At 39.9% G+C, this 26,608-nt stretch overlaps 1 protein-coding gene and 1 long non-coding RNA gene across 2 annotated transcripts in view; one reads left to right on the forward strand and one right to left on the reverse strand.

Annotated features, from left to right (window-relative positions):
• ITGA4 (integrin subunit alpha 4) overlaps nucleotides 1–21,515 on the reverse strand; it is a 37,042-nt gene extending 15,527 nt beyond the window's left edge. Inside the window, exons 1-15 of the mRNA XM_015868322.2 lie at nucleotides 19,164–21,515; nucleotides 18,962–19,083; nucleotides 11,715–11,821; nucleotides 11,489–11,618; nucleotides 10,174–10,241; nucleotides 9,287–9,416; nucleotides 7,725–7,810; nucleotides 7,339–7,398; nucleotides 7,084–7,221; nucleotides 6,527–6,638; nucleotides 4,779–4,873; nucleotides 4,335–4,425; nucleotides 3,028–3,073; nucleotides 2,510–2,664; nucleotides 1,033–1,187 (exon numbers count right to left, since the gene is read on the reverse strand). Of these exons, the coding sequence (XP_015723808.1) occupies nucleotides 1,033–1,187; nucleotides 2,510–2,664; nucleotides 3,028–3,073; nucleotides 4,335–4,425; nucleotides 4,779–4,873; nucleotides 6,527–6,638; nucleotides 7,084–7,221; nucleotides 7,339–7,398; nucleotides 7,725–7,810; nucleotides 9,287–9,416; nucleotides 10,174–10,241; nucleotides 11,489–11,618; nucleotides 11,715–11,821; nucleotides 18,962–19,083; nucleotides 19,164–19,846 (2,178 nt within the window). The 5' untranslated portion in view covers nucleotides 19,847–21,515. The remainder of the gene's footprint in view (nucleotides 1–1,032; nucleotides 1,188–2,509; nucleotides 2,665–3,027; nucleotides 3,074–4,334; nucleotides 4,426–4,778; nucleotides 4,874–6,526; nucleotides 6,639–7,083; nucleotides 7,222–7,338; nucleotides 7,399–7,724; nucleotides 7,811–9,286; nucleotides 9,417–10,173; nucleotides 10,242–11,488; nucleotides 11,619–11,714; nucleotides 11,822–18,961; nucleotides 19,084–19,163) is intronic.
• LOC107316606 overlaps nucleotides 1–25,744 on the forward strand; it is a 39,376-nt gene extending 13,632 nt beyond the window's left edge. Inside the window, exons 4-9 of the long non-coding RNA XR_001556467.2 lie at nucleotides 6,228–6,372; nucleotides 8,611–8,733; nucleotides 10,787–10,935; nucleotides 17,432–17,532; nucleotides 23,634–23,720; nucleotides 24,220–25,744. This is a non-coding gene — a long non-coding RNA (uncharacterized LOC107316606). The remainder of the gene's footprint in view (nucleotides 1–6,227; nucleotides 6,373–8,610; nucleotides 8,734–10,786; nucleotides 10,936–17,431; nucleotides 17,533–23,633; nucleotides 23,721–24,219) is intronic.
• Nucleotides 25,745–26,608: the final 864 nt, after the last annotated feature.

A 26,608-nucleotide genomic window follows, 5' to 3' on the forward strand; every position in this document is an offset into this window, starting at 1 on the left:
AATTTTTTTCCTGAGGTTTAGTAAAGTGTGATTCCTCTTTATCCAGTAGATTTTTTAGTTTGTTTGTATCTTAGGACTTCAAATGCTTCTTGATAGCTCTCCAAAGTTTTGCTGGAGAGGGCTAACTTCTAAGATAGGTTGAATCACTGTATTTTTCGCTTGTTCCATGAAAGGCCTTAAATGCTGTCTTTGTCTGAACAGCAGCTCTTGCTTTTAAGATGGGTTCTTCATTCATCATTCAGAGGGATACACCAAGTATGAATACTGCTTTTCACTTCTCCAACTGACTTAGAGGCTACCACTGGTGATAGAGACTTACTGACTATATCTGTACTAACTCATTTCTAAGTCAGAACCTTCTGCTAGATGCCCACCGCAGTGGGCTGTCCCTGTGGCTTCTCCTCTTCTACCAGTAGGCTCCTTCCACAACAAAGTTGTCTCTACAGCTTCATACACGGAGAATGAAAACCACATTTATGACACTAATCCAGTCCAAGATAGACACTGAGATTCCCAGGATGATGTACATTTGTACAGGGTTCACTTTTGTGTGCAAAGAAGTAGGGAGATACAGATCAGTCTGTTGGCACAGTGCACGTTTTTCACATCATCAGTTCTGAAGTCATTCATGGAATTCCCATGAGCACTCTTCCTACTCCATGGAAAATGTATGTCACACCAAACCCGCTTAGTTGCTATAAAATGGCCAAAGTCCATCATCCATAGAAGGGTAGAAAAAAAAGTCAAAAAATGCTAATGTTCTACTTTGTTGGTGTGATGATAATCATAACACACATTTTTCTCTGACAGAAGAGATAGTAAGGCCCACTGACTTGCCTGTAAAAAGCTGAATAAGCAACAGAACTAAAAGGTATCAAAAAAGGTATCAATTGTGGAAGTTATGAACACCAGTATTTTACTTCAGAAATTAGGTGATGCCACTGCAAACAAAACAAGTTATTTTCCAGTAGGTGTATTTTTCAAAAGAAAACAATGACTTTACAGCGCAATATGTACTGAAAATTACATTACCCTCATAAATGCTGGATGACCTTTGCAGGCAATATTTTTTCTGTAGATCTTTATACTTCCAGAGGTTGTGTCAGATGTTCCATTGGCAGAAAAATAAAATCTTGCTTGTGTATCCACTTTTCTCTTCACATCAACACTCAGATTATAAAACATTTCTGAAAAATGAAAAATAAAGAACATAAAGGTTATAAAAACTTTAAGTACTGTGATTTCTATGAATTTATGATAAAATCACATTTTTTTTTTATTCACTCACTTAAATATGTTCCCTAATATCCATCTTGAAATGCTCCACTTAAATGTTCTAAGTTATTAAGTTTTACATTCAAATGCTGAAAGAGTAGTCCGGTTTGAATATCTATCATTCACAGTAAATATAAATAATAAAAGATATGAACTTGGAACTTTACAGTTTACCACTGCATGTATTCTCTGGAATGTTTTTTTTAAATGATAATAGATTATTGTGTGGAAGTTTTAAGTAATTAGACTTCATATGCTATGAGGGGGACTAACTTTTTACATGGTCTGATAGGGGTAAGATAAGGCTGTACACTGAAAGATGGAAAATGCAGATTAGGTGTTAGGAGGAAGTTCTTTAATCAGATGGTGATGAGGTGCTGGCTCAGCTGCCCAGAGAAGCTGTGGTGCCCCATCCCCTGGAGGTGCTCAAGGCCAGGTTGGGTGGGGCCTTGGGCAGCCGAGCTGGTGGGGGGCTGCGCTGCCATGGCAGAGGGTAGTAACTAGGTGATTATGAATGTTCTTTTTAATCCAAGCTATTCTATGACTCCATGATTCTATTACTATATCCTAGAGCATATGTAAGCAGTGTTCACAGAATACTTTATTTTTTGAAAATCATTGTGGCCTACTATCTCACTCTCAAACATATTAAAATGATGTATTGAAATGACCATCTGGAACAAAATCACTACAATGCATTTCAGAACTACAAGCTGAAATTTAATCACATTACTATTATATAAGCTAAGTTAGCTACTGGAAATTGTATATCCACAGACCATTTTCAGTACTGCTGCAAAATCTCTGTGAAAATATTGTGAAATGTTTATACACAACCCTAGAAGAAAGATTTAGATTTAGAAAGATTTAGCCGCAAACTGGTGAGGTAGCTAACAATTAGTTACTAGTTATCGCTACGTACTTAGGTTACATTGTACATGCAATAGACTACTTGGAGTTCCACCTTCACCCTCACATCGCTTCCTCACCTTTTTGACAGTGCTAACTGTTACATGACATGTAGCTTAAACTGTCCTAGTAAGGATGTGCCATTTTCAAAATATTTCACAAGTCATGGCTGGACATTGCAGGAACTAAGAAAGGTATCCATCTTTTATAATTTTTTGTTTCATACTGAATTCAGATCGGTAAACAGCATTACTCATTAAATACCATAGAATTGTTTTGCAAATGTGTGCATTCCAAATGAATATATAAATGGAAAATAGCTTACCAATATTACCAGGTACTTCTCGTCCTGTATAGGTGAAGCATACCTCCAAATTCATACAGATGGCAGGCTGATCATTTTCAATGCAGTTCAAGTTAGTTCGATTTATTGACTTCAAGTGTTTTAAGGAAGCTTCAACGATTATCACCGGTTTTGTTCTAAGAATACAGAAGCATCAGTATTCAAAAAATGCTTCAGAAATAACTTACACAATCTCTGAAGAACCCAAATGAATTTCTAACAGCATATTTTTATGTTTTAGTATTATTGTTTTAAAGAATTTAAGTAGCGAAGTCTTTGTTGCCTCAAGAAATTTCAGAGGAGTTTTTCTTTCTCATCAAAGTGTTTACTTAAATGTTTCGTGTATAGCATTCTGGGGCCAAATGACTGAAGTTGAGGACACCGAGAAGAATATAATGAGTTTGCAATCTGCTAGTATTTTTTATTTTTTTTAAATCACATTTTACAAAGTACAGTTACACTACGTGGTCTTTAAAAGCACTAAAATGCAGTAACCTCACCTCAACACCACAGCAGAATCAGATAGAAATGCACCAACTGCTATATCTGCATGAAAAAAAAAGGACATCAACAAGATTAAATTGTCATCAGGAATTACTTCTCAGGTACAAGTGTTATGTAGCATACTCATCTTTTGGTAACATTTAAAAATGACTTGTCCTTTATTTGTTAAGAGGTATGCATATAGCATGCTTCTCTGTACAGAAGATGATTGCTCAAATACTTGTCCCCTGGCCATTTGCTGGACTTGCAGATATCTGCAATGGGATGATCTGATTTCTATTCCAAGTTTAAGCAGCTGACATGGAAATGCAATTCAGATAAACGGCAGTCATGTGCCTTCTTTTAAACCCAAATCTATGGTTTTGCTATGCTATGCACACACATATACAAAAGAATTCAATTATACTACTACATATGTACCATGTCTAAAATTACACATAGAATTTGGCAGAACTAGAAAATATATAATTTATTCCAATTTAACAGAGAAGTACTAATGTAATAAGGAAAAACATACATACACCTCAGATGAGGTAGCAAAAGTAAATGTTAGATGAACCTAAATAATGTTAGGATCTCAGGATGTGACAATCTAATCAGTTATGAGCAGGTGAGCTGAGAGCACGACATTAGACATAGAGAGCATCTCTAACCCAGCATTACAAATTCAAGCTGAACAATGTTTCTGTTTACATAAGCAGAGAGTTTATAACATGCTGTTCATAGGAACTTTGTGCTTTAACATAATTATGACCTGACATAATGTCTATCTGTACAGTGGTAGAGCATTGTAACAATATACATAAAGCAAAGAGTTTTTACACAAAATTAGCACTTCTGTGTCCACAACAGTCCTAATCCAAAGCCATGAGCCCTGAGTCAGGTTAATGTATGCCATGCACAGAGTTAGTGTTGCTGAGCTCACTGGCTCCTAGGAAGTCCAAGACTACATGAAGACCAGAGGGATTTTTAGGTAAGTACACTAGGCTGGCCAACAGATATGCTTCCAGTACCCAAATTAGCTCACTGTGACATTAGCTAATGAAATGAATCCAGTAAAAGCTAAAAATCATATTTTACTTTCTCTTGGGTGCTATGATCTTGCTATTATATCTTTGTTTTATATCTTCAATAACAGTTAGATGACCATAAAAAATGCTTGTCCTTCTCTTCTTCCCAAAATGCAAGATTATGTCATCTTAATAACAGACTTTCTTCTGTTAAGAGTAATAAGTAGCTGTGAAGTTGTTTTGTATGAAATTGTACTCTTTTAAAATGAAATAATCACAGTTGTTTAAATCACCTTGATAACCATTGTTATCTGCATCAATACCACTTGCTATGGACTGTCCAAACATGCTTAAAGAAGCACTGACTTTCTGTCCTTGTATTCTCTAAGGAGGAAAAAGAAAAGAAAAGAAAATTATTCTTGGAAAGTAACGTTTGTATTACAATATGCAATGCAAGTAGGTGGCACAACCACCCTGCTGCTGAAAGCAGCCATGCATCTACCTGTGGAAGTGTACCTCTAAAAGTAATACTATTCCACTGCTGTAAATGCTGTATCTCACAAACCTTTAAAACATTTTTATTTTATGTTAAGGCTATATTATAACTAGAAATCACAGTTTGTGTAAAAAATTCTGGAGTCTTTTAAATTACTAAATGTTAAATTAAGAGAAAAACACCTTGAATCTAAACTTAAGGGTTGGATTTTTTTATTTTCCTGGATTGATAAAAATCATACCTGTGAAAATGATGGAGTTATTCCATCTTCCCTGCCATTGTATATATAAATAGCTCCTTTTAGATCATCTTCTTGTGGAGCCCCAATTGCTACATCTGTGGAAAAAAAACAATTATAACAGTCAACAGTTGACTCAGAAGCGTGAACAAAACACAGTTAAAAAAATCCAGACCACAGTGCACGCCATATCAGAACACATTTATTTGCCCAAATTCAAAAGCAAATGCTAAAAATGAAAGGAACTGGAAACAATATAGACAAGCTCAGTAATGCAACTCTGCCTGAAGTACTGCCTTCCTGGAAAATAAGGGCTAACCAGCCATTAATTTTGTGCAACACGAAATCTGTTCTTACCAATTCTGATTTTGACCCTTAAGAGGTTATCATAGAGAGTAGCTAAAAATGTGGTTTTGAAAAACAACTGCTTCTGTTATTGAAACTATTATGATTTTCCTGCACTCTGCAATTTCCAAATGGTCTAAACAACTGAAGCACAAGTAGTAGTCTTATTAACTGAAATGAACAATGTATTTTTCTGTGATAGGTCTTTAACAGCTGATAAGAAGAATGAATGGGCATTTAACTTGGAAATGAAGGCAGTCTGTACAAAGGAGTATATTTTAAACGCACTTGATTTAATCACTGAATGGACTGTCAACATACAAATACACAAACAAACAAAGCAACACTTAACAGGCCCTACCAAAAGCTTCAGGGTTCAAATAGCCAGAGGACATTCACCAAAAAGCAGAGGGAAATTAATTAAAGCATCTTAAAATTCACCCATGCAAATCAGTAATGGTAACATTTCATTCACAAAGAAACAAAGCTATCTCTAAATCAGAAATAATATATGAGCCACCAAACCAAAATCGCAAGAGAAGCAAAAATCTGATGCCTGGGTTTAGCTGAACAGCTCTCTGATTGAATCCACATTGACTGAATCCATACTTGGCTGACTAAAATGCACAAAATACATCTCTCCACTGGTGAGATGAAAATAGGACAGTCAAGTTGTGCTAATTAAAACTAAACATATGTTCTTGTGGGGGGGGTCAGATTCTACACCAACGTGCATGCCATTATCTTCATGGGACTGATACAAAAAGCTTACATCAACGGAGGTGTCGGCTTTACTGTGCTTTTCTGTTAGTTACTATAGACAAATGGTTTTTAGCACACAATTCCTCTTCATGTTTTGCTTCCAGCTGCTTTTCTTACAAGAAAATTTATTTTCCTATTGTCACTCTCAATATCGTCTCCACTTACTCTTTTCAATGCATAGCTTCCTTCAAAAGCTAATCCACTTGCTTCAAGTCCCCCTGCAGTTTTATGATGCTTATTTTAAATCATATCCCTTGTCATATATCTGCTTTGTTATACAGCTGTTACATTGATTTTACTTCTCTGGTCCCCAGCTCTGTGTGTGACTATTGTTTTCCTTTTGAGTTTGCAAATATTCTAGGACAAAACTTGAAACTTCTGCATAAGTTTGTGAAGATAATGCAAACCACAAGAACTGGAATCTAACAAGAGTTACAGGAACAGTAGCTACCAAGGAGGAAAAGGACTGCTTTAGGGAAAAAAAAGCCAGGTAAGAAACAAATTACTGTTTCAAGTCTTGCAAGTTACAGGAGAGGACCAAGAATAGAGAATAAAGGGACACTGTCTTCTCAACTTTTCTTAATGCTCCCATTTATCATGACAGTCCACCAAAGTTTGTTCTTTTTTAAGATTTTCATACTTACCTTCAAAACCATCATTGTCAATGTCTCCTAGATTGGCTATGGTCTCCCCAAATCTGGCTGCATATGAGTCACTCCCACTGAGCTTTATGTCCAGTTCTACCATCTTTGCTTCCTGAAGCAAATACATTATCAAAGGCACATTAACAGAGGCTCTTCCAGGAGATACTCCTCAAAATAATAAAACAGCTTGGAGCAGCATAAAATCTTACTCAACTGCTTGCTGCAGAAGCCAGAATTATCAAAGATATTTAACAATATTTAGCTTAAGAATGTGAAGGGATAAGGCATCTGTTCTTTAAAAATGAGAACAGCAAGATCCCAGAGCAAACACCTGCAAACAGCAGAAAGCTTGTACAGGAGCTTTCTGCTCTGAGAAAACTGTGTGCATTAAAGTCTATGTAGCTAGCCTCTGTGGGTGTGTTACAGAGTCCTGCTGAGACCATCACCATACTTCTAAAGTTGTTTTTCCTATATCCTATATGACAGGAGAAGAAATATTTTAGCTTCTTATATGAGAACAAGTGTGGTACGATCTATTTTTAAGAGAAAATACTTACGGAACCTGAATTGATATAGACATAAACTCTTCCTTCTTCTCTGATGGTACTTTCCATGGGAGCACCAACTAACAAGTCTGAGAGGCCATCTGAATTCAGGTCCACTGCACAAACTGCAGCCCCAAAGTAAGAACCAAGCTGTGTGCAAACAAGAAATCCTGTCACTTCACTTCACTTCACTTCACTTCACTTTTTTTTTTTTTTTTTTTTATGGTAGAAATTTGAAGACGCAGAAAAGTAGCATGAAAGACTTACCTTTTTACCTCTTAGTTCAAACAGAATATTCAGTTGCTTGTCAATGCTAAAGATGTATGCCTAAAATGAGAACAAAAGTGAAGCTCAGCAAACAGTAATCTGAAATACTATCTTCTGTTTTCTTTACTGCATATGCTAGAGAATCATCTAGGCAACACATAGTATCACAAGACACTGCTACTTGCTATTTCCTATCTGTACCTTTAGCACTGCAGTTCACAGCAGTATTATGTAGACTGTCTTCTCTCCTTCCTTCTTTAGCTTTTCTCCCTAGGAGAAATCATATTACCTGACACTTGTCTTTATTCTGGTAATCTAATCTGGAAAATAAATGGGTAGCTAGTGGTGGAGTATTGATCAAACCAACAATATAAGCAATCTCTTACTTTACCAGTCTGCTCCTGCTGGGGAGCCCCTCCAATTACTTCTGTGCTAGAAGATGCCAGAAAATGTCCAGCTCCAACTGAGTACCCTGCAAAACAGAAATGCACTATTCAATACTGTCAGTGCTATACAAGTAAAAAAAATGGGAGCATGACATATGAAAGCTGTCAACACTGCAAATTATTGCAAGTCTGACATTCAGATGTCATGCAAGTTAGCAATGAAAACAGAAAGGAAAATTTTAAAGTATAAACAAAAGGTCCACACAAACAGTAAGCTCCAGAAAGTAGAAATGAGTGTCAGAAACATTTCTTCCCAGAGATTCACTTATCTGCCAAACTTTAAAAGTCCATAAAATAAATGTCAAACATATTCTGATACTGTGTATTCTACAGTTGCTCAGCAAGTCCATAACACAATGCAAACTATCACATGCATACACAGTGCAACGTGGAAGCAGTTTGATTGTCACTGTTACTATTGTTGTAACTGGACTGTATAGAAATGAAATGTGGGGGTACTTATGTCTATGCACATATGTATGTCTGTATATGCATGCTTTTATACACACACACACACAGATTTATTGTGTATGTCCACATAGCAGTAAATCAGGCCAAAAGCTTGACTACATAATAAGAAAACATTGCATCAGTTTTTGTAATTGAATCTACATAACAACGTATTTGTCTGTGCGGAGACAGCTCTTGACAAATAAGACCACATTTTGGTGCAGATGTCCAGCCACAGAATTGTGATGCCAGAAGCTGTAGCTACACCAGTCATTGTTATTCCTTGCAGAATGCACTATGGCTAATTTGAAACAGAGAAGACATTTAACATATTCTTCTACTCTTGCATTTACTGAATTTTTGTTGATTTTCACAGCTTTCAGAGAAAACGGATAAATCATCTTGGATCAGACAAGAATGGGCTTTAAATCTTTCGTCTGTGAAGACAGCAGTTAGGAATTCGTGTTCTTAAAGCCATTGTTTCTTTTCATATTCTAAGGTAAGAGATGTGAAAAATAAAATTTCTCATTTAAAGGTCAACACCTAGTTCATGCTTATTGAACCAAAAAATTAAACTTAATTAGATGAACCTTAATTTTCTTCCTCTAACCATATATATATGGTTTTATATATATATATATATATATAAAATGTTTTTACTGAAGTCTGAACATTGGTAATTGTAATGCACTCTAGAACAAAAAAACATCAAAAGAAACAATAATAATCGGAGTGCCCAGATTCCTACTGTGACATTACAGTGTGTGTGGGAAAAAAAATCACAAAACTGATTCATTTTCTCCATTTTTAATGAGAGATATTATATTGATTTCAACATTTAAAAAAAAAAAACAACTCAATGAAAAAATATCAGAAAGATATGAACTTAGTAATAAATAATATTTAACAAAATTAAAACACATCTTCAGAACTGTCACTCCTGGGATTAATAAAGCAAATGCTGAGAAACACTGAGCACTGATTTCAAAATCACAACTATTTAGCTAAGCCTTTGATTAATATATTTATAAGGTATTAAATATTTGAAGTACCTAAATAGCTGCCAAATTTCACTTGGTTATTTGAATCTGTGTAAGTATGGATTGTATTTGCAGTTGTATTGTATACAAAAACGGAACCGGTCCAATAAAATGATCCAGGAGCTCCCATTATAATTAGGTCCTAAAAGAAAAATAAAACATAGCTTTGTTATTCAAGTTTAAACATTCACAAAAATTAGCAAAATAAGTCAAACACTTTCCTTTAGATCTTTTATCAACTCAGAGAAATGCCACTGGAGACATGTATGGCTCAGCACCAAGAGATTACCACCAGATCACAGGCAACATTTTTCAGCCTTTCTCAAAATATGGTTATTACAAACATTGATCTGGAAGCATTTTAGTATGAACATCAAACTGGATAGTCTCTCTTTTTCTTTCTTTTCTTTTTTTTTTTTTTTTTCTTTTTTTTTTTGATCTGGAAGCATTTTAGTATGAACATCAAACTGGATAGTCTCTCTTTTTCTTTCTTTTCTTTTTTTTTTTTCTTTTTCTTTTTTTTTTATAAAAAAAGTCAGTCTTAAAATTATGATCATATAATACAGACTACTACTCTGCAAAGCAAGAACATATTGCTTATGCGTGTTGATGTTACATGAAACAAATTAATAGTAGCAGAAACATAAAACTCCATATTTTGTTACCTTCATGCTCTTTTTCCATGAATAGTAATTTTTAATTTTAATTGCAGATTAAAAGTGATTTTGAAAGTAGAAGTATTTTTTATTAGTTTGGGAATTATCATGCAAGTATTATTGACATTATATATATGTTATACATATATACAATGTATACACACACACACACACACATATATATATATATATGTACGCATACATATGCACGTATATGAGGTGTTTGGTATCTTCAATACAAACCCCCATGTAAAAGCTGGACATTCCAGCCTGGCATGACCCATGATTTTCTCCAAACTTTCGCACATGGTCTGCATAGAGGAAAGAAACATAAAAGAGGATGAGAAGCATGCAGTTTCAGAACTTATAACCAGGTCTTCAGAAGAGACTGAGACAAGCTTAAAACAAAACAATGAATCATCAGTCTTCAGTTCTGTAATAAAACTAAAAACAGTGGATTCCCTGGTGTGACTCTTAGTGTCAATACTGATATAACAAACCCAAAGCACTACGTATCTTTTGATCACAACAGCCCTTGAAATCTTGTAACTTTAAAGGCTCTAGTTTTCTCTTTAAGTTATTCCATGAGAATGAAGTAGTATGAATTGAGCAACATCAATGGATAAAACTCTTCTTTTCCACTCTGCCTATAATCCAGACAATCTGACAGGCTTATGTGTCTTGACAAATGTTGCCCTGCTGCTCCATTAAGGCTTTGAAGGACTTACTACAGATATCTTAGGAATATTGGTGCCTATTACCTTTAGCAGTTGTTTTACACCCAAATCTCCCATCCCTGTTTTCCTGCTCCTCCTTGCTAACATCCTCCCATTGTAATTTCTTTATCTCACCCTAGGTTTTTCACCTATAAGCCGCAGAAGAGAAAAGCACAACTTCCTCAAGGCTCCTGGCAGTCTATGAAACCAACAGAGGAATATCTGAGGGCACTACACTGTTGGTCTACACAGAGAGGCCAGACTGTCAGCTCTTCCTCACACTGGCAAGGTACAGGGTCATGCACTGCACTTTTGGATGGAAAGGAAGGCTGGATGGTCTAATTTCAGATCTCAATTCTTATTCTGTCCCTTCAGTCCTCTGAAGAAGGACTGCCCAACATCTTGAGCACTGGCCTTAGTAGGAAGCAGTTTAGGAATAGGGATGGACAGCAGCTGGACGTGTGGTCACACTGGGAAACCAGAGGCTAAGGAGAAGATGGCAACAGCAATCCATTGCCATTAATGATTCCTTGCAGGGTACTGCTGAGCAGAGCAAAGAAATGACAGAGGAATCGAACTGAGGAGGTTCTCCACTAGTGTGTTTTTGGGATGCAGCTATCCAGCCCAACCAGCAAGTATTTGTTTTGCCTGTTGAATGCAATTTTTCTTAGAGGTGGTAAACATCCTGCTAGCAAAGTTACATCATTCATAACATCAGCTCTCTGCCTTCAAGCCTTTGGCTGCAGAAATCCTGTCCAGAGCAGCACAGGCTTTTCACAGCTTTTCATCACTGAATTTTGCATCTCATCCTTCCCTAGAAGGGACCCAAGCCTTATGCTTACCTATATAACATGGGCATATTCTTCTGCTCAGCTCAGTTCGAAAATCAGAAGAGACAGCAAAACAAATACCATATGGGAGTTTGTGTTCATTTTTTATGTAAAAGATATTTTTCCACCTGTGTCCACAAGCCTATGGATAAAAAACAGATGATGTTTGACACAGAAGTGCAAGAATTATGAAGGTACTCTGACAAGCAGACTTGCAGCTGCAGTGGTGAATACATACGACAAAAGATCCGTTTTCTCTGGGCTGCCTTGATAAGCTGACGCCCAGCCACTGATGATCTCGTTCTTCTATACAAGTCTTCCCACAGCGCTCCCCACTTGGATTGCCTGGGACACAAAAACCAATGCGGAGCATGAGGACAAGCTGAAGGGCCACACAGTGTCCAACAGAACCGAATGGAAAAAATTTGGTAGCTGACACCTGTCTCTATTTTGCAAAGGCTGCAAATATGTTTATGTAAACGAAGACAGGAATGTATACAACCAAGGGGAGTGACAAATGACTTCTCCACAGCAGAAACTGTAGCAGAAAGTGATGTTACACTCAGTCTGATGACTGAGTAGCATCTCTTTCATGGCTTATATCACATCCCTATGAGACAATCCTTAAGTAGTAAGTTCATGTTACTAACCTATCTGAGCCCAAAGATTTTCTACTGATACTCAAAAAATGATAATGAAGCCAGCATGAGAAATCAAGGAAATTCAGCATAGAAGTGTATCCCAGAATTCAGTCTTCCACAGTCTGAGACTACCTTAGGGTCAGTTTTAGAAACATTCTTTGCAAGGGTTTCTTCAGCATCTATGTATCAGTCAGTCACAGATCTTAAAATTTTTTATCTCTACTGTAAATGGCTGTTAGGTAGAGGGTATACAACTGCAGTCTCTATGGGGAATGTGAAATTCCTGTGCCTATATGCACTGCATGCTTCTTGCCTTGTTGCATTTATTTAGCAGTAAGTCTTTGGGGTTTTGTTAAGGAGAGTTAATTTTTTAAAACCTTAGAGAACACAGTGAAATTTCTACAGACTCTCCCAGAAAGGATGAAGAGATGAAAGGATTGAGCATAGCTCTGCTGAAAAAGACCTGGGGCTACCGGTGGACGGAAAGCTGGACATGAGCCAGCAGCGTGCCCTCACAGCTCAGAAATCCAGATTTATCCTGAGCTGCATCAAAAGATGTCTGGACAGCAAAGCAAGGGAGGCGATCCCACCCCCCTACTCCATACTGGTAAAGCCTCACCTGGAGTACTGCGTTCAGATGTGCAGTCCTCAGTACAGGAGAGACACAGACCTGTTGGAGCACATCCAGAGGGGGCCACAAAAATCATCCCAGGGATGGAACATTTCCCTACAAGGACAGTCTGAGAGAGCTGGGGCTGTTCATCCTGGAGAAGAGAAGGCTCCAAGGTGACCTGATAGCAGCTTTTCAGTATCTAAAGGGGAGCTACAGGAAAGAAGGGGACAGAGTCTCAAGCAGTGTCTGTGGCAATAGAACAAGAGGAAACAGCTTCAAGCTAAAAGAGGGTTGATTTTGGATAGAAATAAAGAAAAAATCTTCTACAATGAGGGTGGTGAAGCACAGGTTGCCTAGTGTTGTGATTGATGCCCTCTCCCTAGAGGCTTTCAAGATGAGGCTGGATCAGGCCCTGGGCAACATAATCTAGCTGTGGTGTCCATGTTCATTGCAGGGTGGTTGGTTGAAACAGACTTCAGAAGTCCCTTCCAATTCTAAGGATTCCATGATTCAAAAGACTACAGCACTACCAAGCCAGCAAATACTCACTTCTTCCTACGAAGCAGCAGTAGCAACTCTTGTAAGAAAAAGCTGCACGCTTAGAAGTATTTTAAGTTATATAAATCATGCTTTACATTCATAAAAGTACCTACTGCCCATCTGAGAGAATAAACATTAACATACACTGAAACAGTATTTTTTCTGTACATCACCATGACACAGCTTATGAAAATAACTGCTTATAAAATAAGGAAATACATAATGCCATATTACTATGCTCTGTACAGTTTTGAAGACTCTCCCAGATGCAGTGCTGTAGCAACAAGCTGTGATTCCTGAAGCCCAAGCTCTACATTACCCAGGAGCAGGCACAAGTTCTGGGGACATCCCAGCCCTCACTCCTGTGTGGGCACAGTGCTGAGATCTATCACTGTCTGCTGCATAAGAGTGAAAATCCAGTCCTAATTCAGTGGATTTGTTGAATTGCTCTTGGAGAACACAACCACCCCATATTAAGTATGGAAACAGAAAGGGGTGTATCCAGTAATTTCAGTCACCAGGGGATGCATGAATGACTATGGGTTTTGCTATATACCACTGTTTCGAATGATTGTGTACCTAGGATGTCAGAGAGTTTTGGACAGAAAATACCAGTTTTATAGGTATTTATATTTATATTTAAAGGTAATTCTTTGTCACATGGAAAAAACATAAGGAGAAGCATCTGCAAGAATAAAAGCCTCTGCATTCCCAGGTGTAGGATTTAATACTCCTTTAAAACAGAGAAGCCACTTCTGGCAACTCTCATTCAGCAATGCTTTCTGTCCTCCTATGACAAAGAATTACTTGTGTTTTCCTTGATAGTGCACATGGGTTTGTAGGAAATGGACCAAGTGGAGAAGACTGGTATCATAACCTCAAGAGGTTTCCTGAACCTTTTTATCCATAAGTTATGCAAGAACAGATAACAGCAACATCTAAGATAGGAGAAAGCTTTGCTCATCTCAATACTTCACTCTTATACATACATCAGAGGTCATAACAAGAAAAAGCATCACAATTTGCTGCTGCTTATTGGGTTTTTGTAAGGGAAACTGTTGATCATACCCTGAACCTCTGATTAACCATCTGAGACAAGTGACAGTCAGCTGTGGGAGCACAGGTGAAGGTAATTCAGCTGTGCTTCTGGGAGGGTTGGAGCTTGACTCCTCCTCTCCTATATCCCATTTAAGGGCTGACCACCACTAAGGTAGTGTCTCTTTTTGGAGATTGCTTCTTTGTGGAGAGTCTCAACATTAGTGAGCATTCATCTTGACTGAAAGCATCAACATTGGTGAGTATTTTCTTAGATATCCTCTAGCTATTTATTCTGTAATTCCAATGATACACTTGTATTATTCCAACTATACAGTTGTTTCCTTTTTTTCTGGGCTCCAACATGTGTTGATTCAGCTTTCCTTTGGCCCTTTGCTGACTGCTGCCTTGTACCTCTTCTCTTTCTCTGACTGGCAAGTGTTCAAATGTTTTGAAAATGATAGGCCTTTGTGAGCAAGAGAAGGGTGAATTTGACATCCTAGGCATGGTGATGAGCCCCTGCTCGATGTAGGTCCTCATAAAGGCTTTCTCTGGTGATAAAGCTACGTTCTGCACAAGCAACAGAGCTGCACTACATAAGCTGAAGAGGACACAGCAGCTTGACTGCCTCAGGAAAAAGGAGTGTGCATTGTCATAAAGTCACTGAGAGATAAGTAATTGCCCTGTCTGTGTACATTACACAGCTGGAAGATACACTCTTGCTGTAATCTCTGCTGCACACATCCACAGGAACAGCATAATTGCACATAAACAAGGTCAGAACTCAAAAAGCCATTTCTAGTTCTGGTCTCAAGGACTCTAATACAGATGTTTGCAGCATCATCTGAGAAACCAGTTTTATATAACTTGCTTCAGTACTCTCCATGCTCAACAGTTTTCCACAATCCTCTTTATCCCTCTAGAACTCCTCTAATGCTATCTGATTTTAACAGCAATCTACTGCAAGGACAAGTCCCCCTCTCATAAATATCAGGGCCTCAGCCTCCTTTCACTTGCCCAAGACATCTTCTCTCTTTTCAAAGATTGGATAGGTCTTATCCCTCTAATGCTCCTCAAAATGCTTCCACCTGGAATAAGATGTTAGTTGAGAGCTCTTTCTGTGATCCCATAACAGATACAGGTTCAGACAGCCCTGCCTTCCTTGGAATATGTTTCCAAGCAGAAAACTTGCAGGGGATGAGAAATGCAAGTGAGATCAAAAAGCTGAGCAACCAAAAGGAACATCACTGAGATCGGGCTTGAACACAGGTCTGCCTTTTGGGGAAAGCTATTAGCTGCTCACTTTTCCATCATAATGGTTCAGCTGGGGGAGCTAGAGGGAAGTTTCTTCTTAAGTTAATTGCAGCTGAGACTTAAAGGAAGGGTGGAAGATGTGGGCAATACTTTCTGATCTGATTCTTAAAACAAACCAAAAAAAAGTGCATTGGCTTTACAGTATGGACTGTAGTTGAAACTTCTGGGTTTTTTTTTAGGCTGCATGGCAATTTCTATAGTCTGTTTTTTCAACCAATAAAAAGCTCTCAGTTTCAAATCTGAGAGCAATTTGATTGAAAATGTTTTACAAGTCCAAAATGCAAGAGGTCATAAGATCTGAAGAGCAAGTTCCTCTAAGTTGTCTGCTGCTGCCCCAAACAGACACGCATAAGGTCCTGAAGTTCAAAAATATGCTAGCAGGCTGACAGTGCTCTGGATAATATATCTGAGCATTCTATCTTGTATATTTGTGCCTACAACTCCCAGCTGTGTCCACATCTAACACAAACCATCACCTAGAAATACTCCAGTTATGAGTAAAACAGTGGTCTAGACTGTCTGACTCCAGTGACAAAAGTACTAGAGCTAGAAACAAGACTCACAACTTTACTCCTCTTTTCAGCAGTGTTTTAGAAGTACAAGCAAGGGGCTGTGAAGGCAAAGATTTATTAGCAGATTTAATTGTTCCTCTCAGTTTTTATGTCAGCCCATATCCTTGCAACACTGCGAGCAACATGACAATTCTCTGGATGAGTTGTTTTTAGATGCTGCAATGACTTTAGCATAAGACTGTTCCCAGCAACCCTGTCTCTATTGAGCAATCAGTTAGGGACATGTGACACAGAAGACACAGCAGCAGTCCTATGTGATCAGGGGCTTTTAAACTGCCAGTTAATCCTTCGTTAGTTTGTTAAGCCAGTTTCAAGGCTACTTTAGTGGAAAATTGCAGAATATGTTTTAGAATTTTTATGTTTATTACAAAGTTCTGATGTTCAAAAAACACCAAAAAAAAAAAAAACAAAAAAAAACCCAAAACCAAACAAACAAACAAAAAAAAACCAAAAACAACCCAAAAACCTGAACAACAACAACAAAAAAAGCAACCCACTTCTGTTATCACCTCTATATTCTATATCCAGGAACTCATCAAACTCATCATCTCAAAGACTCTTCATCTGAAAGAAATGTGAATTCAAGTAACTAAGAGTAAGATAAAAATGGCTGTTTTGCCATCTGCCAGTCCCAGGAGTGTAATATATCCTTGCACTTTTTTTCAGAGAAAATTACCCTGTTCTACAAGCTCAGAACCCAAAATTGTTGCTGGTAAGAAGCAGAAGAACTAGGTCACTGACTGAAACACACAGTATTGATAAAGACCACTATGACCCCAAGATGCTGACAGCCTCAATGAGTTAGATAAGAAATAATTAAGTTTAGCTTTGCAACTGCAAATTCCCTTGTGTATTTCTGCAACTGCTCAGCAGGAAGGCAAAGACTTAATGAAGTTCAGATCCTACTCTACTTCATTTACATCCCATGCACCACATCACAGTTTGGTTGCTTGATTGATCTTGCTTCTTGTTTTACTGCAGAACTTCTCCTTTAGGATGCGTTTACCTTCAGATACACCATAGGCAAACCTTGGTATTACAAAGATTCTATCTAGCACTAAAGGAAATAAACATTTTGCAAAATATCTTGTGGTATCACTGTTTTTAAAAGCTCAGGACAAGACAGTAAATATTGCTGTGTAACCTGCAGTATCTAAACCCGGGGACGGAAGTGGTGTTAACCTAAGTTTTTAGTACCATGTAAACACTTTTGGTCACCTGTTGCATCATTTTGTTTCAGGTCTCCTAAGCTACTGAGGAAAAGACCATGAATTACATTTTTCAAGACAGAGCTTTTGTCTCCATGCGTGCTAAACGAGTGAATGCATAAGTGCTGCAGAGGTACGTTAGCTTTCAAAGAAGCTGAGCACCCTCCTCCTCACCTTCACAGTGAGAAGCTATTTTAGCTTCCAGCCCAGGAGTAGAGACTCAATGCCATTTTTGTATACACTATTTCACCTGTTGTTTGACTTCTTCAGTTTTTCCAAGCCTCTTAAACAAGCAACTGGAGAAGAAAACTGTTTCTTATACGTTGTATAAATTTAACATTGGAAGAAGATTACTCCAATAAGTAAAAGCAAAACAAACTAAAACCCCAACAAACCAACACCGACGAACTACTTGGGCTGGCATAAATTCGTGTGCTGTTCCATAACCAGCCACATGTATGCGTTCTATTTGTATCTCTTTGCAACTTTGTTACAAAAGGTAACTTTTACTGCTCCTTGCTAAAAACGGGTCAAACCTGTCCATTCTGTGCACCGTGTAGAGTGGCACAGGGAAATCGTTTTTCTTACATTTTTGTCTCAGAATCCTGCGCCCATCCTGAGTGTGCACTGGGGCACGGCGCGCTGTCGCCTGCATTGGTTTCAAACGTTTTGAAAACTTTCCCGCGCTTCTTATCCTGTCTGGGCAGCAAGTTGGCAGCTCTAACGGCTCCAGAACGTTCAGGAGACTTTATAGGCACAGCACAGGGACAGCTAAACGTGCCTTGTGCAGGGAGAACGTGCGGAAGAACTTCTTTACAGTGAGGGTGACAGATCACTGGAACAGACTGCCCAGGGAGGTGGTGGAGTCTCCTTCTCTGGAGATATTTAAGACCCGCTTGGATGCCTACCTGTGTGACGTGGTGTAGGGAGCCTGCTTTGGCAGGGGGGTTGGACTCGATGATCTCTAGAGGTCCCTTCCAACCCCTACAATTCTGTGATTCTGTGAGGATGTGAACAGAGCCAAAAGCAACTAAGATGTGCACACGGCAACCTGTTGAGAAGCGCTCTTGTTCTGAGCAAGCATCGGACACTTGGAAGTTGGGTGTGCAGTCACACCTCCTGAGGATGGGAGAAGTCTGGTTAAATGCAGGAGGTGGAAAAAATTGTGTTTGTCAAGCATAGCTTTGGTCCTTTGAAGCTCAGTTTGTGAAGAGGGACGAGCACCAAGCCAGGTGGCTGTACCTCACCGTGAGTCGGGGCGGCTACTGCGGGAATGGCTCTGCAGAAGGTCCAGGCCAGTGTTCCAAGCCCCGTGCCGGTGACAAGAGCTCTAACTCACCAGTCTGCTGCGGGAAGCACGAGAAAGCACCGAACCCTCCCCTGTTGAGAGTTGCGAGACCAGGGAGCGTGAACCTCTCGGCCAAGTTCTGATGCGATCTGTTGTTCCCATACGGAGAAAAGTCACCCCCCTTCCCATCAGTGCAATGCGGCACCGCAGCGCCCGGCAGCAGCCCCCGTCCCGCAGCGCTCAACGGTCATCCCGCCGCCCGCCGCCGACTCACCGAGCTGGAGCTGCTCGCACCTCCCGCGGGGATTGCTCCCGATCCGGCAGCGGAAGATGGCCCCAGGGCTGAGCACAGAGCTGTTGGCGGCCCAGCTGGCCTGCGGGGCGCCCACCACGAGCCTGCGGGCAGAGTGGAGGCGTGAGATCGCCGCGACGGGGGACTGCGACCGCGCGGCGGCCCCGATCCGTTCGGGACTCACCAGCGCTCCTCGCCGTGGCCCATCAGGAGAACCGAGTAGCCGAAGAACGTGCCGTTGTCCCCGCGGAAGAGCAGCGGGTGCCGGGTGTCCACGTTGTAGGTCCGCGCCGTCGGCAGACACTGCCATAGCAGCAGCAACGGGGCGGCCCAGCGCGCAATCCGCCCGCAGCTCCGCATGGCTCCGGCCGGCACCAGGCAGACGGGCGACCGCCTTCCCGCTCCGCTCCCGGAGAGAGGCAGCCCCGCCCTGCTTTGCCCCGTGCCCTGCCCCGGGACGGGGCGACCCGCGCCGCTCACAGCGACCACTGTCGGCAGGACGAGTGGGGAGCTGCGGTGCGCTCGGTGCTGGGCGCCTTCGGGAGGTGACGGCTCCGCCGCGCCGCCTCTTGCTGCGCCGCAAGAACCCCATTGCCGTCTCAGGCGCGAGGTCGGGTTTCTCCCCGCCCTGTCCGCGCCCGGCGGTGCCGGAGCGGCACGGCCTGCGGGGCTCCCCGGGGAGAGCTCAGCCTGCCGGACCTCGCACCTGCCCGGCGGGCGGCGCGGGTGAGCCGTCCGGGTGCGGTGTGGAGGCGGTGGGTCCGGCAGAGCGGGGCCATGCCCGAAATGCCAGCCGTCATTCCTGCCCGCTGCCCTCGACGTGCCCGAGGTGGGCTGGATTCCATTGGCTGGATCCCCTGAGAGCATCTCCCCCGAGTCCTAGCAGGGAAACCCTAGCCAAGCTTCAGGAAAACTATGTGGTCAGATTTGCACTTCCCTTTTAAAAACAGATTAATCCAAGAATCTGTTCTGTTAGACTTGCTGCACTTCATCTGACGTACCAATGGGGCATTCCTGGCCGCCCTTTCATAGCAGGGGATATCTGAGTCATGAAACTGGTGTCTGAAATGCAAGGGCCAGTCCTGAGCCCCTTCCTGCCAGAGCTGTACGAGACTGTTTCCAGCTGATGACTTCCTTCTAAAGGGGATGAAATCAGAACAACCCCCATCTCTTTACTCACATTTTAAAATGACGTTTTGCATGCCTGTTCAGTTCTTTCTGTGAGTTGCTTGCAAAATTATTAGCCAGTCTGCTGGACCGCACAGGAGTGAAAAAAAACCAACAAACCCAAGCATTGCACAAGAGGCTGGATGCTTATCAGATAGCAAGATAGCGAGGCTTCGTTGATCTTAGCAAGAAGCCTTGCTGTGTGTGTTTCCATTTAGCTCATGCTGAATTGTTGAAATCAAGGCTGTTACTTCTGCCAGCAAACCTTGCCTCAGAGTCCCTTGAATACCAGGGCTTCCTGTTGCTGCAGCAGTCTGGTAGCAGAGCAGAGCCCAATGCAGTTTTGAGTTAAAGGAACAAGAACTTAGACAACTCTTCCAAATTTAAAGTTTAGTTGGAAAGATTGCTAATCAGAGCTGGGAAACAAATCCATTCTCATTTCAACTGGTGAATATTCTACACATTAGAAGTAAGTGTGAGATGGTGGCATACCACCCGCTAATGGAAATTCAGAACATGGCATTTGAAGCTGCTTGAAATAAAAAAGATACCCTCTCATTCCCATTCAGTTGATGGAGGTGTGGAAAACGTAAGCCTTCTGCTAAATAATGAGCAATTACCAGAGTGGGATGCGGAGGCAATGCAGGATCAGTACATCTCATCTTCCCAAGAACATTCAGGTGTATAGCTCCTGGAATGAGACCAGTGCACTGCAAGGACTGACAGTCAGTCAACTCCATCTTTTTTTAAAGTACTGATCTCTAGAACAATCACAGGGCTTCCCTGGGAAATACTGGTGCGTGGCAGTGACTTTTTCGTGTAAAGGAGTTAAACAGCCCCTCAGCTGCTGTTCATCTTCCTTCCAACTGCTGACATCAAAGGAGTTACGACAATCAGCAGCAGCTGTGAATCTGCATTTTCTACCAGGCAAGTTTTCAGTGTCATTCTGAAAGCAACAAAGCAATCATGATTCAAATCCAAAATACTAAATTGTGGTTTAATTGGTGGGAAACCATAACATCTCTTCATCAGTGCCTGACCCCATAGCCAGTTTTTGGGGACTTCCAGGCTTTTCTCTGGGAGATCATTACCATTCCTGAGTTCATTTCTTAGTCACAAAAATCACCAAAATATCTATCCCTTGAATGCCAGAGAGATGGAGAGCAATTTCTCAGCCTCCTTTTCACTGGCAATTGTATGGCCTAGGCATATCTGTCCTTTCTGCTCTCTCTCAAGGCCAATTTTATGTCTATCCTTTTGTGCACAGTTGATGCAGGAACCAAGTGAGTGCAGCTAGGCAGTTTCCTTGTAGCTGTGCTTCTAATCATTTGGGGGAATTGTAGAATTGTAGGGGTTGGAAGGGACCGCTGAAGATCTTCAAGTTCAAACCCCTGCTAAAGCAGATTCCCTACAGTGGGCTGCACAGAAAGCAACAGGTAAGTTGTTGTTTGAATATCTCCAGAGGAGACTCCGCAAACTCTTCCACACTACCACCTTTTTAGGTGGCCTTTTCCTCACTGTTGGCACTGGAGCTTATCAACAAGTGTCAAATAGACAAGGGATAACTGTACACAAGTTGTTTGCAGAATTCAGAGATGAGTTAATCTTTTGAGACTTATATATTTGGGAGAGTCTGGGAAAAAAGAGATGCAGCCGAAATTTATAGCAATTTTGTAGAACCTCCAGTCTAGTGGTCCCTGGACTACTACAGAGGGTACAGAGCTGGCAGCACAGATGCTAGCTGACAAGAAGAGGTAGATCCTAAAGCTGTGAGCTTCAGCTGTTAGCGCATAAATAGCTGCTTATTTGGAGCAGAGGAGAACTGTGTTATAACTTCCTTGTCAGGAAGAAATGTGTCCATTGTTTCTTAGATTGTGTTAGAGTAAATGCAGTTGTTATCTATCAATGAAGTCCATGGAATTACATAAACCTGCTAGAATATCAGAAACCAATATTCTGAGAAATACCTAAAGTTTTCAGCACCAATCAAGTTTATGGCCAGGAGAGCACAAAATCTCAAATCAAAACTGACAAAATGGTGTAATAGAGAGAAAGCTTGAATTTTAAGGATTCAGATAACTTTGTAGAAAAGATAGAACTAACACTGGAAACTAAGTACCTGTATTTATGGAGAAAATACATATTCATATTTTCTTCACAAATATGCGTACTGAAATTATACCAAAACAATGAAAATAAATCATTCCCAAAATAACCTTGCCAGTATGCAATCTCAACAGCATATCTCCTGCAGTATTCTGTGATTAAACACTAGAGCAAAATGTCATGGTGATTTGCTCTTCTGCTTGTTGCTGGTTCACCATCTAAGGCAATTTCAATGAAGCTCTTGGGATGGCTTGTTACGTGAGAAAGTATATTAGGCCATGGTTTGGCAAGTGTATTTTATAGCAGATGTGTGTACTTCATCTGATTCTCCTCATCTTTTGCTGCTCATTCTTGAATCACGCTGCTGTCTCTGTTACACTGCTACTTAATGGAGCAGTGAAGAAGATGAGAAAAGTAATCTGGGTTAAAAATCCAGCTACACCCCCAGATCTAGATCAGTGCAAATATTATGTGACTGGCCAGTTGTATCAGGTATGTCAGTAGGGTGGTTTAGGCCAGTTCCTCAACTCATGGGGCTGTATCAGTAAGTGGCAAGAATCTGAAAAGCTAAAGCTAAAGTCTATCCTCCTAATTCCTTAAAATGGAAATAGAAATCCATCTCCCCAGCACTGAGTGAGCTGGAGTTCAGATGTTCTTAGCCCAAATGTTCTTCTGCCTGTGCCCTGAGGTGCCCAGCTTAAAAAAGTTACACTGGAGAAAGCCTGATTTACTGATGCCATAATGTCAGAATGCAATATCATGTGAGCAAGGTAACCTAAATTTGTATTTCAGATCATATGTGCTCCTTCAAGTTTCAGTACTCCAAATGTAATTACAAACATTGGATATTTCTGGAGAGGTTTGCTGAGGCAGAGTGGGAAGAATGCAAGCATAACCAGAACAGGCCATATCACCTCTGCCATGTACATCAGCAGTTAGATTTAGACAAATGTAAGTGCACAGAAGTATGCATGATTTGCTGGTGTAAAGCAGAACAAATACTCATAAAAGTAAGAATACTCATAAGAAGTATAATACTCATAAGAAGTGTCAATATCTGGAGTCATGTACATGTACTCAGCAGAGGTAAGATAACAGCAAATACCATATACCGCTGTAAAACTGCCTATGTGAAGCCAAGCAACTACTGTACAACAGAGTGAAGTTGCTCAGACACTACACAACATAACTTGCCATTTGGCAGCACTTCTGGCACTCTGCTTCTGGGCTTTTCACCCTGGATGCTAAGGCAGATCTCAAGCATCCTTTTGGAAGACACATTTGAGAATTCTGTCTGTAACCCAAATGAATGGTATAAAAATACAGCTTTCAATGGAAAATACGTTTATCATGTAATCTTAGAAACTCTTTTTTTCCCTAGGCTCCCAGGTTCCACAGGCTGTAACAGACTTCTAACAGATCACACATTTTATCTCTCCTCTTCAGCAAGAGCCCTTCTAATCCACAGGTACCATCTGTCTTTGTCTGAGATGACCTGATACTTACTGAAGTCTGTAGTTTTCCTCATCTTGAATTTGATTTTGAAATTTATTTCCAGTTCTGAAGACCTTGATCTCTGAAAGCCACTCTCCTTTTTCCAGCTGTAATAGTTCACCTACAAGATGTAATTTCTCAGCTTTGTAAACCTTGTCTTCACAAAGCCCTATGATAAGTGGGGCTATACTATAATAATCTATTAGCATAGACTCAAAATAATGATACAGATTTTTAAAGACAGAGTTGAGTGAAGTGCATTAAAGCATTAATGCTCAAGTCTGTAAAAAGAAAGTAATTCTTAAATATGCATAAATAATAGCTTGTAAGAAATCATATGTTAGAGGCAGTGCATGTGACAAGGTGCTGGGATGTTAACTAATTACCAACCTTTCTCAGCCGCTTGTGTCTCTCCAGAAGATATTGTTTAGCACAGCATTAGTCACTGGTATTTCTTCTCTTTCCTCCATCAGGCTTTTATAACCCTAGGATGATTTATTTGGAGTACTTTTGGGATAATTGAAGGCTGTTCCACTGAGTAGCTGTTGTGGAACATCCTGAAGCCTGAGCCATAGGAAATCAGCAGAAAAGACTTCACACAGCCTTCACTTGATCAGCCAGGGATCCCACATGTTTTTTGGCTGTGAGAACTAAGAAACTTCCGGTAGGAGATTTCTGCAAACATGTGAGTAACTTTTGTTAGAAAATGTGATGTTTCATTTTTTCAGATGGCTCATTTCCTGAGTTCAAAGAGGACTCAAGTGCTGAGAAGCCTTTCGGTCTACAGCAAGAGAGGAATATTGAAGTAGTAACTACTGTGGAAATTTTTGTCTGTTACTTCATTTTGTTTGGAAGGACTATGAAAGGAAGTCACTGAAAAAAAGCCCATGATTTTGCCTTCTCCTAAGCTGTTCAATTGGAGAAGATAAATGTATTGTATCTTTAACCTCTCTGTCAACATTGCTTTTGTGTAATGCATCCCACTGCTGGTGAGAAGGGAAAGAAAAACGCTGGTGGAAGAACCTGTGAATGTCTGTTATTAGCTTTCTCCTGCATTACCTGTACTACTCCCTTTTTTATTTCCTAATTTGGAGGCATTTGGCTTAAATTAAATTCCTTGTATGGGAAACTTGTATGAACTTGAGTAACTGATCACATGAGCATTTTCACTGTGTTGCAAATATGGTGAAAAGCACACATTCCTAAAAGTCTTCATGAGTGCGCCTGCTTCCAGCTGTGTCTGTCCTTGTTCTCTTTTGTTTTGCATATGTCTGCCTCTGCTTTTGGAGGAGGCTCATCAGATCTACTCTCAATTAGAAATAAAAATGTTCATGTGTTCCAAACTTGAAAAATTTGGAAGTGTCATTTTGAAATTATCGAAGTGCTTAAATATTAATATTTCAAATTGTAAATTTCAAAGCCTGTAACAAGGACAATTTAGTGTTTTGGTCACACCAGAAATATTTTCTGTTTTCACATAATTTGTTTTTCTATGATGGCAGTGGACCAAAAAGTCTAGTGTTCATTTGCAGTCACTTGAGAAGTTCTAGAAGGCAAATATAATGTTACACGTGCCCCTAAGATTCTCTTCAAGAAACTTCATCTTTCCTCTGCAGTAGATATGTGTGCTTGAATGAAAAGGATATATTGTCCACTGACAAGTATAATTAAGCACAGATGTCCAAGGCACCAAATAGCAACTCATTTTAGCAAAGGTTTTAATTTTTATCATTTTGTATGTGAGAGAGAGTTTCATTTAGAATCAGTTAAAGAGGAAGCAGCTTTTCATTTAATTGACAAATAGTATTTTCACGATCATACATTTTTCAGGGAATGTTTTTGAGACCTTTTTTTTTCTTCCTATGAGCAGTTGGTTGGTGAAGTAAAATACAGGTTCTCCAGAATAACTTTTCAACCTTTAATGGTGTGATATGTGTTGTGGCTATGGCATCCTGAGTACCAGAAGCAAATAATAGATCATCGTAATCGAAAGCAGAACTGTGTCTAAATTTGTCTTGTAATAATAAAAGGAAAATGCATGTTCTTTTTTTTTTTTTTTTTTTTTCTTTAGAACTTCCGTCTAAGGTTGTTGAGTTCCCAGATCTGGGCCAACTATAAATAAAGAGCCGTCTCTGTGTTGTCCATTGCAAAAGTATGGGGCATCACAGTTGTGGCACTTTTCATTATTTTCACCTTTTAAGGAATTATTTTAGGTTTGATACAGTTATTTTGCCATGAGAAGTAAATATGTTTGTTCCAAAATTTTCAACATAAAGTTGGTTTTTTTTCTTATGTTTGAAATGAACGTGTTTTATTTTTTTTTTCTTCAGCCCTTTCCTGTAGTTAATTCCAATTTCAACCTAATGACCTCTCCAAACAATAATTCTTGCCCACCTTTTGATACTGCAAGTTTCCAGTTTTTACATGTTTCTGTTCTGCATGTTCCATGACTTTGTTGACAAGACTGGGTGCAGTGGGAAAAGGAGAGAATTCAAAAGAACTTTGATAGCTGCAAAGCAGCTTTAAGATAATCATCTGTTTCTTCTGCTGAGCAAGAAAAACAACTAAATGCATAATTTTTAGTGATTTAACCAAAGGAGATATTCGTTTTGCTGGCAGGAAACATCAGTTCTATATTACAGATACTCAGAAAAGAATTAATATAATATTTATCATACTAGATCAAAATCTCTTGATTGCATCTTGGATTCCATTTGTATCAGCCTTTGAATACATGCACATGTCCATACAGTGAGGCTGTCCTGTTACAAGGACTGCCTTAATAGTTAATTGTAACTTTCCAGAGTTGTCCATTCAAGAATATTCAAATGGCTGAATATTTTGCAGAGAGTGGAGGTGTCC

Source organism: Coturnix japonica, chromosome 7 (assembly GCF_001577835.2).
Source record: "Coturnix japonica isolate 7356 chromosome 7, Coturnix japonica 2.1, whole genome shotgun sequence".
Classification (NCBI taxonomy): domain Eukaryota; kingdom Metazoa; phylum Chordata; class Aves; order Galliformes; family Phasianidae; genus Coturnix; species Coturnix japonica.